The sequence below is a fragment of the Trachurus japonicus genome, chromosome 6, assembly GCF_045865225.1.
Source record: "Trachurus japonicus isolate A0001 chromosome 6, Traja_1.0".
In the NCBI taxonomy this organism is placed as follows: Eukaryota; Metazoa; Chordata; class Actinopteri; order Carangiformes; family Carangidae; genus Trachurus; species Trachurus japonicus.
Genome location: NC_140912.1, coordinates 24924937 through 24939807, shown reverse-complemented (window position 1 = coordinate 24939807; position 14871 = coordinate 24924937). Strand labels below are relative to the sequence as shown.

At 42.8% G+C, this 14871-nt stretch overlaps 1 protein-coding gene across 2 annotated transcripts; it reads right to left on the bottom strand.

The window, feature by feature from the left end:
• Positions 1 to 321: 321 nt before the first annotated feature.
• On the bottom strand, positions 322 to 14103 carry wfdc1 (WAP four-disulfide core domain 1). 2 transcript variants are annotated; one of them, XM_085779999.1, is made up of 7 exons: positions 13528 to 14103; positions 3818 to 4013; positions 2803 to 2886; positions 2547 to 2687; positions 2007 to 2078; positions 1860 to 1919; positions 322 to 1759 (listed from the first exon to the last, which is right to left on the bottom strand). In XM_085779999.1, exons 1-6 carry the CDS (start codon positions 13624 to 13626, stop codon positions 1861 to 1863), a joined length of 651 nt encoding a protein of 216 aa, XP_085636125.1. In that variant the 5' UTR covers positions 13627 to 14103; the 3' UTR covers positions 322 to 1759; position 1860. The 2 variants fall into 2 exon arrangements, with proteins under 2 accessions (XP_085636125.1, XP_085636126.1); XM_085780000.1 differs by having other exon boundaries at positions 2007 to 2057; positions 13528 to 14102.
• Between the last annotated feature and the right edge of the window lie 768 nt (positions 14104 to 14871).

Genomic DNA, 14871 nt, shown 5'->3' with positions numbered 1-14871 from the left:
AACATCGAAGCACTCACTTTTCTAGGAGTAATCCTGAAACTGTCACAAAGACTCCCTGGGGTGTCTAGAAATTATTTCAGAGGCTCCTGCGCCTGGAAACAGTGTTCAGCTCTTTTTTTTTTCTTTTTGCTTCAGCTTAATCTGCTGCTGCAGAGTGATGACAAAGCAGTCAGGGATCAGTGTCACTGGATCAGTGGTGTTGTCGTGACGTCAGTATGAGCTACTTGCCTGATTTGTAAAACGATTTTTATCATCATTTTTATAACTTCAACTTGAACTCTAGACTTTTTGTAACAGAAAAAAAACATTGCGCGTCTCAGACCAGTTTCAACAATGTGGTTTATTTAGAATAATCAAGGCAGCATTACAGCATCAGTCAGAGAGCAACATTCAGACATCACTTTAGTTCTGCACACAGAGAATGGTTACAGCTTTTGTTTCGCACCTTCAGCTTATTATATGACCAGCTTATTCTTCTGTTATTATAGGCAGCAGTAAACATGAGCACCATTTGAACTGATAACAGAGACAACTGAAGTTGACTGTAGCAAGTTGAGTTTGAGAAAAACATACAGTAGAAGATATTTTGATCAGTTATATGTATCTGCTCTGTGCAAAGAGCCCTTTTTATTATTATGTTGATGCAGCAACATGCAGGGTTGTGATGGTGTGGTGATGTAAGTGGCAGACTGAATAATTCTGTTTGTCAGATGAGTTGAATTGGTCACCGGATGACTCACACACACACACACACACACACACACACATACAAACACACAATACGTATGAAACGCTTGCATAAACATGCAGCGCTGGTAGATGTAGTTCGTTACATGACTTCCGTCATTAAAAGCACCACCTCACTACATTTATTTTAGATTTGATTAGATTTAGACTAGATTTTTTTGTTTTTAAATTTAAATCTGTCTTTTCAGTTTCTAAAAACCTCTGTGGGCTAATTTAAAGGCGGGTTGTTCAAGGCTTCCTCCTTCACAGGTGGATCATTCATTTTAATTCATATATTCACTTTTGTTATAATTTAACGGTCAGCAACTGTCGGCTGAAACCAACCTCCAACCAACTGACACAATCCATACACTCATATGGCATTTATTATTATAATTAGAAGAATTTGAATTCTCATTTGGATTTGGTTCAATGATGCAACAGCTGGAATTTGTCCTATTTGTCTATAAAATCTTCCAGGCTTGAGAAAACTTGAGTAGCGTCCCTTTGAGAATGAAAAACAGGACCAAGTGGTCTTGATTTTCTCTGCTGACCAGACTTCAGGTTCAAGAGTTTGTCCATATGTGTGGTGGTACTGAGGAAGAGGGTCGTCAAGAAATGATGTGATAGGATGGCAAGGTTTCCTTACTTCCTTTGAGATTTTTTGATGTTATTGCTTTGGTGCACACCCTGCTCTCTCTTCCTCTGCGTCACCATCAACACCCTCTGCTCCTTCCCTCCACAGATATTAGACAGAGAGACAAAAAAAAGAAAAAAAAAGAAGCACCTTTTCTTTGGCTGTCTACTGTATGTGCGTCAGACCTGTCTCCCAAAGAAGGTTGTGACTGAGGAGAGGCCGCAAAATAACGGGGCTTTGCAAAGAGGAGAGGTAGCAGCTGTAAGTATTGTAAAAAAAAAAAAAAAAAGATGAGATCTGATCCTGGTTCAGGTGTGATGAGAGCAGATCGAACAGGACTGGACTGATGTCTGAGGTTGTGTTATGGTCGTAGCTGAGGCTGAGGTCATGGCTGATCTGAGAGCAGATAAAGGGAAGAAAAACATTAGCATTAGGTTTTGTTTAAAGGGAGATAAGGTTTTTAATATTAAATGATTCAAAGTGGCTAAAAACGTACTTCATCCCAGGTGCTTGTGATGATGTTTTTCGTAGCCTACTGCATTGTTAGAACTGGTACCTGTCAGTGAAAACATCATCACGGTTAGGATGTTCGGACTGGTGTTATTACAGATCCTTAGACAGCAGTTCATGTTACCTCACTTACCTAAGTGGTCTTTGTAGTCCTTAAAGTATTTGTGCCTCAGACCACGTCCATCTATGGATAAAATGCCCAGAACTTTTACGAAAAACAAAACAAAAAGATGAAATCTGACCTGGGTATACTTCACATTGCAAGAGATGTATTACATTTTCTTGATTAAATCATTGTGTACATCTTTCAGCACTGAGCTTTGGCCATGTCAGGATGGTTGCTATTGAGTTGCTAGGTCACTCCAATCTGTATATTTTTAGATCTATTAAATAGCAGTCTCTGGCACCCAGCTGCAGGATATTTGCCAAGAGATGCCAGGCTAGATTCAAGACAGCTGCTGGCACAGCGCAGCATCCTGTCCCTGTCTCTTGGGCCTTTATAAGACCACAAACCTTGATGAATGATTTCATTAGACCTGAGGGACAGGGATTAGTTGCAAAAATTAAGTTATCACAGGAGCTTATGTGTGTTGATGAACTGGATACAAGGCCATATCATATCACATGGCTCATCACTCAGCTGTTTGAGTTACCACAAGCGCGCTGGCCTTACCGGAGTTCCCACGTTGCTTGATGCACTGTCCCCGGTTAGGGATGCCAGCGGAAGGGTTTCCTGGATTGATGATGTGACACTCGTAGCCCGTGGGGCAGTGGAGAGGCTCGTCTCCGTCCTCGGTTGTACTGCAGGCCTCAGCTAAGGGGACGGAGTGACACACAGTGAAAGAACTTGAAGAGTTATGTGCAAGCTGACTGTCAGAAGTTACAGGTGTTTGCTTTGGCCTCGGCGATTGGCTCAGGACTGTTCTCACCTTGCAGAACCTCCTCAGGACCGTCTAACAGCCAGCCGTTACCCCCCAGCCATCGAGGCTTGGGCTGCACCAGCCAGTCCAGCACTGGATACACAAACACAAACACACACATGCCAAACTGTTATGCACATTGTTCTGAGTCAGGGGTGTCAAACTCATTTTAGTTCAGGGGCCACATGCAGTGCAATTTGATCTCAAGTGGGCCAGACCAGCAAAATAATAATGTATAATAACCTAGAAATAACAAAAACTCTAAACTTTTCCCTTTGTTTCAGTGCAAATAAGTATTTACAGTTAAAGGGACAACGAGTAGTTTTGGAAAGCGAAGTGTTTTCACACTACATTTCCCATGAGCCTCCGCGTGCACGGTGAAATTCTTGGACCGGCGCAAGACGGACGAAAGCGAAAACATTTGCCAAGAATGTTTTCATTCATCAAGAATGAAAGTCGGAGGTTCGAAGACGATCAGATACCGTCGTAGTTCTGACCATAAACGGCGATTCGGCGACGTTATTCATGACCCGCCGGGCCGCGTCCACAGAACCGAAAGTATGAAATGCTGGGTGAACCAACCACTAAATAATAATAACAAAATAACGATAAAGACAAAACGATATATGTATCGGAAATGGACCCATTAACAAGTGTGGGTAACGTATATTCATCCACATTAATATGAAACTTTTTTATAACCAAATACAAACTCCTTGTTGTCCCTTTAATGAACTGTACTTTTACAATTTCAACTTCTTCTGTCTTCTATGTAATGCCTTAGTGATGATCTATTTTCAGAGTTAAACTACAGAAAAAAAAAACAGAGCATGGTTCCACTTTCAGTCTAAACACATCATCTTGTTTAAAGTATTTAACCCCTATAAACTTTGTCCTTAGTGGCTCTAAACGAAGTGTGTTTTGGTCCAAACTGTGCAACTGTGATTCTATCTGTGCAGAGCATTTGAAATTCCCCACTACGCTGTAATAGCTGCTGTTGACACTGTTGTAGCTGTTTGCTGACCTGGTGGAGGCTGAACCGACTCCAGGCAGGCGTAGATGCAGCCGTTGTAGCAGCAGCGTTTATGGCGCTCACACTCCGAGTCTGAGCGGCAGCCCGGCACCTCGCAGGCCCTCTCCGGCAGCATCTGGGGCGGCGGTGGACACCGGTCGTTCTTCTGGTGCTGCGTGGACTGGGGGTGGTTGGGGTACTCATAGTCCTGACAGACGAGAGAGAGGAAGAGACAAGTGGAAGGGCTGGAGGTGCACATACATGATAGAAACTAGACAGAAATTAACCCTCCTGTCCTTCCTTTCTCCCTTCCTTCTTTACACAATCCTTTTTCCCTTCCTTCCTACGTCCTTACTACTTCTTCTTCCTTCCTCTTTTGATCCAATTGACCCTCCATCTTTCTTTCCTTCCTTTTCCCTCCCTTCGTTCCTGCCTTCTTCTTCATCCCTTGAACAAATCTTTTTTATTTTTTTATTTAACCTTTATTTAACCAGGCAGAATCAATTAAGAACAAGTTCTTATTTATGGCCTGACACGTCCATTATGGCATAAGCTTGAGGGGGAGAGGGAGGGGGGCTGTGAGGGAAAAAAGATAGGTTAAAAGACAATAGCAAATATGCACAACTATACAAACAAAGTCTGTTCCCTCCCTCCATCTTTCTGTCCTTCCCTTCTCCCTTCCTTCTTTCCACAATCATTTTCCCTTCCTTCCTTCCTTCCTTCCTTCCTTCCTTCCTTCCTTCCTTCCTTCCTTCCTTCCTTTATGATCCAATCAGTCCCCTCCCTCCATCTACTGTATCTTTCCTTCCTCTTTCCCTTCCTTCTTTCCTCCCATCTTTCTCTTTGTCCTTCCTTCCTTCCCTCCTTCCTTCCTTCCTTGACCCAGGTGGACAACAGGAGGGTTAAAGGAACAAATGAATCTGTTTTAGATCAAGAAAACTACACAAGACACTTCACTGTAGTGTAGTTTGCACAGAGTGGGTTGAAATTGCACGGTTTAACCATCAGAGGGCAGCAGTGGACCGAGGTGATCACAGCACAGCAGAGAGAGACACTACATGTTTGGCTTTAGTATGCATGCCTGCCTGCTAACGTCTTGACCTGGATTGGGAAGGTGATTCACTGTGGGAACACACACACATACACACACATACACACACACTTCCCTGGCGAGTCTGAGATGGGGGGGAAAAGTAGGCCACAGGACCCTGAGCTAAGCAAAGACACACTTCACACTCTTCACATTTGTCAGGCACCATCAAGTGTCGGCCTGCACGCGAGCACGTACACACACACATACATAGCAATACACACACACTTTTGTTGCTGAAAAGATTTGCTGTTGCATGCTTATAGGACCTGTATCACAGCCATGGCATCTGTGGTCTAATCGTTTTTTTTGTTTTTTACCAAGCTGCAGCTCATTATTGATTCCGACTCATTTGGTTTTTGGACGTTCCCAGGAAAAAGAATGAGTGAGCTTTTTTACTCTATCACACAGCTGGTATCAACTATCACCAGTTTTGTTGCAAAGTATAAGTTGTGGGTTTTGTGTGTGTGTACACATGGGAGATATTACAGCAAGAAGCCCGGCTGCCCACGACTAAACAATGCATTTTGCTTTTCAGTGTGATCAAGTTTCCAATTTGTTTCACTCCTTTCTACTTAACGTCCATAAACCGAGCGAAAATGTGCGGTTTACTCTCTGCTCTCTAACATCAGCACAGGAACATAACAGGATGATATTTTAATTACAGACCATTGCGGGAGCGCTCCGTGGTTATCGGTGAACTCTTTGAGCTCCATGCTGCAGAGGATGTTATCTAATCTAATGCGCCTCGAGGTTCATTCCTCACCTGGTCCTAGCATTTACTTTAGTGAAGTTCAATGTGTTTTCTCACCAGACAAGGACGAATGTTTCCTGCTATGTTTCTGGTCCTGGTTTTGTGATCACGATGCCCTTGTTGCAGTTTCTAAGTGCAAATGTAATTCCTCTAGAGCTGTTTATCATAAGCATCAAAATGCATGCAGTGTTTTTGAGAAGCAAGTGCAACTGCAGAGTTTAATTTTCATGTTCTTTTGTCGTTTTCGGTAATTTTTTCAGACTTGCATTTGTCTTTTCAGGGAAGCTCCAGACAGACAGACAGACAGAGAAAGAGAGAGGGTTTTTTTGTACACTAGATTAGTAATTAGATAATCAGCTTGTGGGTTGCACACAATCATTAAAACGGTGCTGTTTATTTGGCAGGCTGACCGAACGTTCTTACAAACCAGCCGGAAAAATGAAAGCAAATGTTTGGCGCTGATGGTGGTATCACACACACTGTATGTGTGTTCACTTTAAACACACATTAATTCGTTCTGGCAGCTGCAAGCTTAGTGGGTGGATGGTTATTTGGGGGGGTGGGGGGGTGGGAGTTGGTGGATTCACACCATTGGGGAATGGAGGGAGCAATAATGTGTGGCTCAATACAGTCTGAGCTCATTGAAGGGCAGATTACTGTAAACAATGAAGGTTTTGAAATGATAGTTTGGGGTCAGTAGTGGCATTAAGAGTGATTCATGTTTTCATTGTGAATCTATTGCAGGGTCGGTTTTTGATCAGATTCTTAACTTTGTTTATTTGTTGTCTCTAGCAGATTGTAATAATAAAAAAGAAAAGAATATTCATATCAATAAATAAATATTAGATTAAAATGTGTCACATACATGGGCAATGCCATAAAAGATTAGGCTATTACCTGACACTGCAGTTGGAGGCCATTGTTTTGGTTTTAACACCAGTCTCCTTGCTCTCATCTGTGCTGCTGCAGCTAAGATATTTTTTAGACACCAAAACAAAGCTGAATATTAAACTTCGACTCATCAGGGTGGATAGAAATATGACTCCAGATGAACGCTAACACGATGATTGCTACAACAAACGTGCCTGTGGTCTCAGAAACTCAGACTGGATTTGCTCTGAATTTCCTCTCTGTTGTTGGAGATGATATAACTTGGAAAATCTCACTGCTGCCAAAGAAAGAGGAATGTCTGGAACATCACAGGCTCCAAATGAAAATGTGAAGCAGAGGCTGGCGTGTATGTGTCTCTGTATGTGTGTGTGTTTGTACCGAGCAGTAATCTGCCCACAGTAAAATCTGTCATATCTACTTTATAAGATGATAATATCACAGTTATTTTCACAACTTGTTGTACTGTGGCTGTTTTGTCAAAGAGTACATCACTGATTTATCATTGCACCCCCAAACTGTTATCTATAATATTATGTAACTACCTTTACACTGTAACCTACAGCTACAGTTCTGTGTTTCACACACTGTCTCCTGGTACTATGAGATCTATGAATGGGCACTACAAAGTCCGCTGTGATTGGATAATGACATAATGACTACTGCCGTCTCCTCTTGTCTTATATCCGATCTGTTCCCATCTGAAAGTCTCCTCCAAAATGTCAAGTGCCCTTCCTGTTTATTTATGTGTGTGTACGTCTTTGCATGTGCATGAATGCCATCATACTGTACATTGCTGGAGCCGTTCATGCTTCGTTGTGCGTTCGCTGTATCGATTCTTAGGCCAGCGGGACAGATGGCGCTTCCAACATGTGTGTTTATTTTACAGTATAACTGCACTTTTGCCTACAAGTCTGTTCTCCGACTCCTCACAAGCTCCTCTTGTCTGGTGTCTTGTGTTGGTGCACCAGAGGGGCTGCGATCACCGTGCTCTACATCCCGAGTTCTATCACACATTGCTGCACACATCTCTCTGATGTCCCACATTGTTTATTTACACTCCTGTCTGCCACGCTACTCTCCCGTAGAGACACTGCCTGCGGGTCCTTGTGTGATGTTCATGTATTTCTATGGGCATGAGTTTTCCCCATCTCTCTCCGTCTGTCTCTGCCTTCAACAATGTCACTATCTCTCTTCCTCTCTGTTTTGTCTTGTCTGCCCTTCTTCCTTTCTTTCTCTCCCTTTGGTGTTGAAAAGCAGTGGCATTATGGCGGCTGCCTAGTAACGACTGATCTCAACTGCTCTTTTCCTCTGCCTGCCCTCGTCTTTTCTTTGTAGTTCCCTTGCTCAGGGAGTTTGCGGGGAGACGCCACTGGAGACCCTGTCTGGCTCCATAACTGCACTGAGAGGCCATTCATGGTTCCACACAGAGATCTCGGGTAGATACTGAGATTTTCTGCTTCCTTTGTGCAAGGATACATGCATACTGAGACACACCCAGCCTCGGCTGTAGGTCAGTACTGCAGGGTCACGGTTGTGCACACACATGTGTGTAAACAAGGCAAAACTGTGTTCTCTCATACAAGTGTCAAGTCAAATCTACTAAATGAAGTAGCCCACAGGACACATCTGGTTAGCTTTTGAATTGTCAGCTCTCATTTCCTGTCACCGAGCCAGTCGTCAGGTTGACAGAAAGATAGACAGACGGGCAGATGGATAGAGACACGGCGGGCTAAGCTGTGATGACGCAAACAGACAGCGTGTAAATTAGTCAGAGATGAGAGTTTCGGTGACTGATAGGAAGACCTGCTGACAGACAGACAGACAGGCGAGTAGATGCACAAGAGGGAAAAGCAATCCTTGAACTGTAGGAATACTGGCAATGAACGAGGTGATGTGTAACCTTGAGATGTAGTCAAATAGCGTGAACCCATATGAGGTGTGCAGCAGCTAATTAGTTTTGGGGGAAACAGTTAGAAATGCTGTCTGCTACCTGTCAGTCAGGGGTGAAAGGATTGGCAGTGATAGGTGTTTCCTTAAATGCATCAGCTCTATTACATCTCTGTTCTCTGCTTGTAATGCTGTAGCCTTTATGTACTACCATGTGTTGGTTGAACATGAATTCAAAATAGTGAAACAATTTCAAGACAATATTATATATCAGTACAGCTCTGAATCTGCTCAAATAGCAGAGCAATGAGTTTTTCTTTTGGGGGTTTTGTACAAGTACCTATGGCACTTCACAGTAATCTGTTCCTGTGTAAAATCCACTGAAGTGCTGCTGAACAGCAGACTCACGTCATCTGACTGGGATTAGTTTAGAGCCACTCACCAATTCACAAAATGACTGGTTGCAACTAAATTTCTGTGTCTACCTAAGAGTACATTGTTATATTATTTATAATATCATCATGTTATTTTAATGGTTCACTGAAAAACTCAACTTGTTTATTGGAGTGAAGAACAGTTATTTTAGAAAGCATTTTCAACATATTTTGTATTTTTCTCAGACATATAACAGTTTCTGTGAACCGCATAATTGGAAATTAAGCTGCAAAAAGTCAGATTTGTTGACTGACGTCTATGCAACATTTTGATTGACTAAACTGAACTGCATAGCCTTCCTTTAATTAATATGTAACACCATGCAATGTCCCGTGAGAATATGTAAAAAGCGGCACTAAAGTTATACTGTGGACATTGAGGCTGTCAACATGTGCTTGATTTATTTGACTCATCATCTTTTGCTTAAGTTAAGAGTGTGTCTTGTCTTAATGATTCTGAGTTATTGCAGTGACTCCATCCATTAGCTACATGGGCCTGAGCCAGTCCCAGCTGACATTGACGGAGCAGCAGGGTACATCCTGGACAGGTCTCCAATCTCTCACAGGGCCAGCACACAGAGTCAGACGGCGTTTCACATTCACACCCACCAAGCTGCCTGTGGTATGTGATAAATTGTATCTTCACTTCATAGTGAGTTCTTGTCGCAAATGATAAGTTTTTATGTCCATGTAGCTTTAACACCTCGTCACAACGGACAGTGGTGATAATATTCAGTTCGGGTGAACTGCTGCACTGCATTTGGCAACTAACTGCTAACCTCGCTAGCCAGTCAGACAACAAAAACGTTACTGAAGTGCAACAGTAAACCTCTCAGAGTGACAAACTTACCGTACTAGCTTGGTTACTACAGGATTATTCAGTAGATGGTGTAACAGATAGTATAAGCAATGTTTGTTTTCTCCATTTTGGACTCTCCAGCTTTCCATCCCCCTCAGACGTCAACCCTTCAAGGACACAACTTCATGTTGAAGGTCGCTAAAATTGAACTTAATCCAAGAAAATTTCCATGGATTTATTTCACCCTTTTCGATTTCATTAAAATTAACTGCAATCACCCCAAATTTCACGGTGCTAAATGCTGGCGAGGTCCGGTCCTTTTCACAGCCAACGCTTGCCAAGACTGTATTGCATTTGTCACGCATTCCCGGGATAGCCGTAATGAAGTAAAATACATTCCTTGTGTTCAGCAGTGAAATTCAGGCCGTGCAACTCAGTTGCATTCAACACATACTGTAATGATTCTCGACCACTGCAATCAATATGTCCCTTTTAATTCTTTTCATTTCAGTTAATGACATAAATCTCTTGCTCATTTCCTATTTGAGAGCATTAGTGGTAAATACATCGATTGAATCTTATCTTTACAAAATAGCATTTCCTGAAAAGCTACAAATCCTCCAGCCTTAAAGCAGTGCATGGATCTGTTTTATTTCATGTAGAAGCCTCAGGCAAAGTCAAACAACCGGCCGGACCAAGAGCAGGAAGTATACGTGTTTCTGCAGGGCTCTGTGTCTCAAGGTGGTGTCAGTACTGTCCATATCTCATCAGATAAATGAGACTGTAAGGACTTATGGTGGTAGCTTCACCTCAGACACTATTGATGTTCACTGACATGCCCTGACAGGTGTCTGAGCTGGAGTGTGTTATGGCTGTGGGAGACTAAATAGTTTGTGTGTGTGTGCGTGACCTGATCTCCTGTCTGCACATCGAACATGTCTCCTTGAAGTTTCCCCCCCAACGCCTAGCTCCTTGTTCTCCACCCTTATTACCTGTTGTAAGGTATGATTTGACAGGCAATTTTTCTGTCCAACACAAAGAGGAAATCAGAAAAGTGCTACTGGTGACCTTTCAGCGCTGTGGCAGACGGGAGGTCTAGATAAGAGCGGGTGGACATGGCTCTGATCCCCAAGGAACTTAGTGAGTCTGACCCAGAGGTCGCACAGTCCCATTTCTAGGAGGAACTTCACATATGTCGTTAAGATGAGGCTAAGCCCATAAAAACAGTAAGATATGAAGACAAAGAGAAGCTATTGTACATGAAAGTGCAAATGTTTTCACAACTGTGATCCCAGGTCCCAAGAGGCCTGACACGTTCACTCTGTTTACATTTTGATTTCAGTTTGATGTTATGAAGATTTGTTGAGGAATTTCCACCCTTATATTGTATTCATTTGACTTGTAAAAAAAGAAAAAAGGATTTCAGATGACACAAATTAGCATTAAAATGGTAGAAAAATGTAATGCTTCAAAAACATTGATTATCTAAGTACAATTCAAATGTATTTGAAATTTGAATTGTGAAAATGTGGCAGTCTTTGTTTCTTAAAGAATTTTCATGCTTTTGAAAAAAAGAGAAAAATAGCTTTGGCATGGCTTCCTTTCTGAGATGCATTGTAAGTTCAATATATTGGAAAGTTTGATTGTATTCTATTGCAAATATTTTGATACATGTGTCAACTTACTGGACTCGCCTGGAAACTTTTTCATTTAAATTCATTGTGTCTTTAGATAAATTAATCTGCTGAAATTTTCTATATTAAAAAAAAGCAAACGAGACCATTGATGCAGGACAGGTTGTGGCTTCAGTTTTGTTGCACAGTTGTAGAAATTTTCTTTTGAAGACTCCTTATTCCAAAGTGCAGTGCCTACATAAAAAAAGTCGGTGACTTATAATTTGTCTTTCTGCACAGCCGTGGTGTTATGAATGAGGCTGAGGGTGTATATATGTGCGTGTGGGGGAGCTGGTTAAAAAAAATGAAAGATGCAGAGATGAAAAGCTTCAGAGAAAGAGAGAGAGGGAGAGAGAGGGAGAGAGAGAAACTCCATCTGTACAGCCGTCTCAGCATGTTCCAATTACAGGAGCTTTGAAGCAGCGTCCAGCAAGATGGAGCTTTTGGCCCATCCTGAGAGCAGGAGGAGACGAGAGAACGACGTATGAAAGAGGGAAAACAGGGGAGTGGTATACTGAGAGAGATGCATGAGTGAGGGGGGTGGGGGGGGAGAAAGCAGGCCAGAGAGGGGGTGAAAGGCTAACTACTGCATGTGAGAGAAGGAAAGGGAGATAAAGGATGAGAATGAGAGCGAGAGATGGGCCAATGAGGGCATAAACCAGTGAGAAAGTGAGAACATTGAAGCACGAGAGGTTTCACAGGGGAGGAGAGAGAGCAAGAGAGAGGGGGGAAAGAAAGAAAGAGAAGGCAGCACGCTACAGTGAGCCCTTGTTAGAGATGATCAATCAGCTACACTGAGCTGAGTTAACAAGCAGGGGCCCGGTCTGCAAGTTCAGTTCCTGCCCTAATAATCCACCATGAACACATACACACACACACACTCACACTCACACACACTCACACACTCTCACACATACACAAAGACAAAGGTTGTACATCCAGTGTGCTCTTCAATTACTCATATGGAAATGTGAAAATCAGCGACTTATTCCAACCTGTTGCACTCTCCACTCTTCGGCTCCTCATCAAAACTGAAAAACTTCCCCTGTCCATGAGGATTTTTCATGCTTCAAAATCAAAGCGTGTTTTTTATCGGTGGTGAAAAGAAATGTTTAGATCCTCTCAAAAGGAAAAATCGAAGTCCTTCATTCAAAAGATAGCAGCATGAAAGTGTTCCCAGCAAACAATATCTACAGTACATGACTCTATTGTTACAATAAAAGTGTAATTGGCAGTTTCATCTTGTAGTTGGTTAAAATAGTTGGATATTTCTGACCACTTAATTGTTTGGAATGGTCTTGTCAATAGAAAAGCATCATATTTCGAACGATGATCATATTTCTTTTTATTTATCAATTTTAATCTATAAACTAACTATAATAACTATTTCTCTTACATAAATGTGGTTGAATTAGAAAGGTTTTCCCATGATGTAGCTATGGAAAAAATAAGCATAAAGTGGGTGAACTAACTTGGTAAAGCACAACTTCCTCAAATGCTAATACTGTATTTGTACAGTAAAGAGGTGCAGCTAGAGAGTGATAGATGAACTAGATTTGTAATCTGTATAAAAGTGTAAAAACTAATCTTGTCTGTTCTGGAGAATTTGACATAACTCACATAAAACCAAAACTTTGTATTTTTTACTGTGTATTAAAAAGATAACACATTTTAATTTGCAAGCTTTGACTATGTTGGTAGGTGGATTTTGTTGCCTTGGCCACACACTGCGTCCAGTATTAATGCTAAGAGCTGCTAAAGCTGTTTGCTAAATCCTTTATTTAACAATGATGAGTGAAGAGTTGTATCAATTTTGCATCGGTCCAAGTTTCTGCAAGAATTACTTTAACTTTCTTGGAGTGCTTTAGTTATGGCACATGAGAGAGTGCACTTTGTTCATTTACACCTCTGTTCTGTTTGCTATGTGGTCTGTATTCATCACTCGCTTCAGGTCTGAGGTCAACCTGACCAACTCTCACCTCAGCCACAAAACTGCTCTTGCAGTGTGAAACCGGCTCTCTGCTGCAACAGAGCCGGTACTGTACTGTAAAACGCTGTGATCTCTCACCTACTTCCACTTCGGAGGCTTTTCTGAAAAAACTGGCCATGAAAAAGAGAAGATAGAGAAGAAAAAGCCGCACACACCCACATGTGCACATGATACAAAAGTCAAAGGTGAGGTTAGCAGCCCCACCTTATGGTTGAGTCCTCTTTTCCTGATTCGTCTGGCATCACTTCCTGTGGACAGGACCAACAGGGACAGCAGCAGAAGCAGCAGCATAGAGCCCGGCATGGTCTGTGTCCTGCACCCCAACTCCAAACGTCTCCCTCCTTCTCCTCCCTTCCTGTCTAAAACGTATTCCTCCTTCTTCTTCTTTTTCTGCTTCTGCTTCTGCTTATCCCAAAGTTTGTCCACTACTTGTTTCCAAGTCCTCTGTTGCGGTGCCTTTCCAGCTGAGGCAATAACTCTCCGGTGCTCATGTGCAGCCAGAGATTACACAAGCCCCTCTCCCTTCAACAGGACCTGCCTTTATATCCGCCTGAGGAAAAGTGCAGGGTAGAATGACAAAGTAGAGGGGAAGGAAGGGGGGAAAGTACAGAGGGGATGAATGGAGGCAGTATAGGAGAAGAAGCGAAAAGAGGAGAACAGTTAAGGGGAGCGAAAAAGGAGGGGAAGGGAGAAACAGCAGCTGTCCATGCATCAGTTGTTGAGAGCTGAAACTGTCTGCTGGCACGGCGCACGCACATGTCTCTGGGAGAGGGGAGAGAGGAGGGGAGGTGAAAGGAGGGAGGGGAGAGCATTAGAGAGGGCAGTGCGTGTGAGACCTCCCCCTTGCCCTCTTGTTGCATCTCACAGCACATCTGGTGATCTTTATGTGAATTTGACAGAGTTGTGTCAGTGTGCGGCGGTGGGGACACTTTTTTATATTCGGTTTGCTTTGCTTCAAATGTTTGGTGTTGTAGGAGGAGGGGGGATAAGTGTGGGGTTTGAAAATACTTGTGGGCTGCTAGCTCGGAGTTAAAGCATGTATGCAGTGTATCTAACTGTCCAACATCCGTGTTTACATTCCTGATACTTCTCGAGAGCAAGATGTGTGTGATTTAATACTCGAACCCACCTGATTGAGGATACATGTCCATGCGTGTACACTACACTCCCTCCATGTCTGTTAAATATGTTTGGAGAGGATGCAGTGTGATTTCAGTTGCATTGACCCATAAGGAATGAAAGCATGTGGTGTGTTTCAGGGAAAAGGGGCCTCTCTGTCTCTTTCTCTCTCCATCTTCCCATTCCTTCTTCATGTATCTCTCGAGTCGAGTTCCTCCCTCTCAAACTAGGACATCTCCCCCCTCACTCGTCTCACCCCGTCTCACCCCCTACCTTGCCACTAAACCTTTTTTCTCCTTCCTGTCCCCTCCTCTCTCTCCGTTCTCAGTGTCTTGCGCTGAAAGGGAGAAAGAATGCTAAGCCCGCACAAATCTCAGTCATTATTAGTTTTACAGGAGCAGGGCTTATGTCACTGGGAGGCCCAGGCTT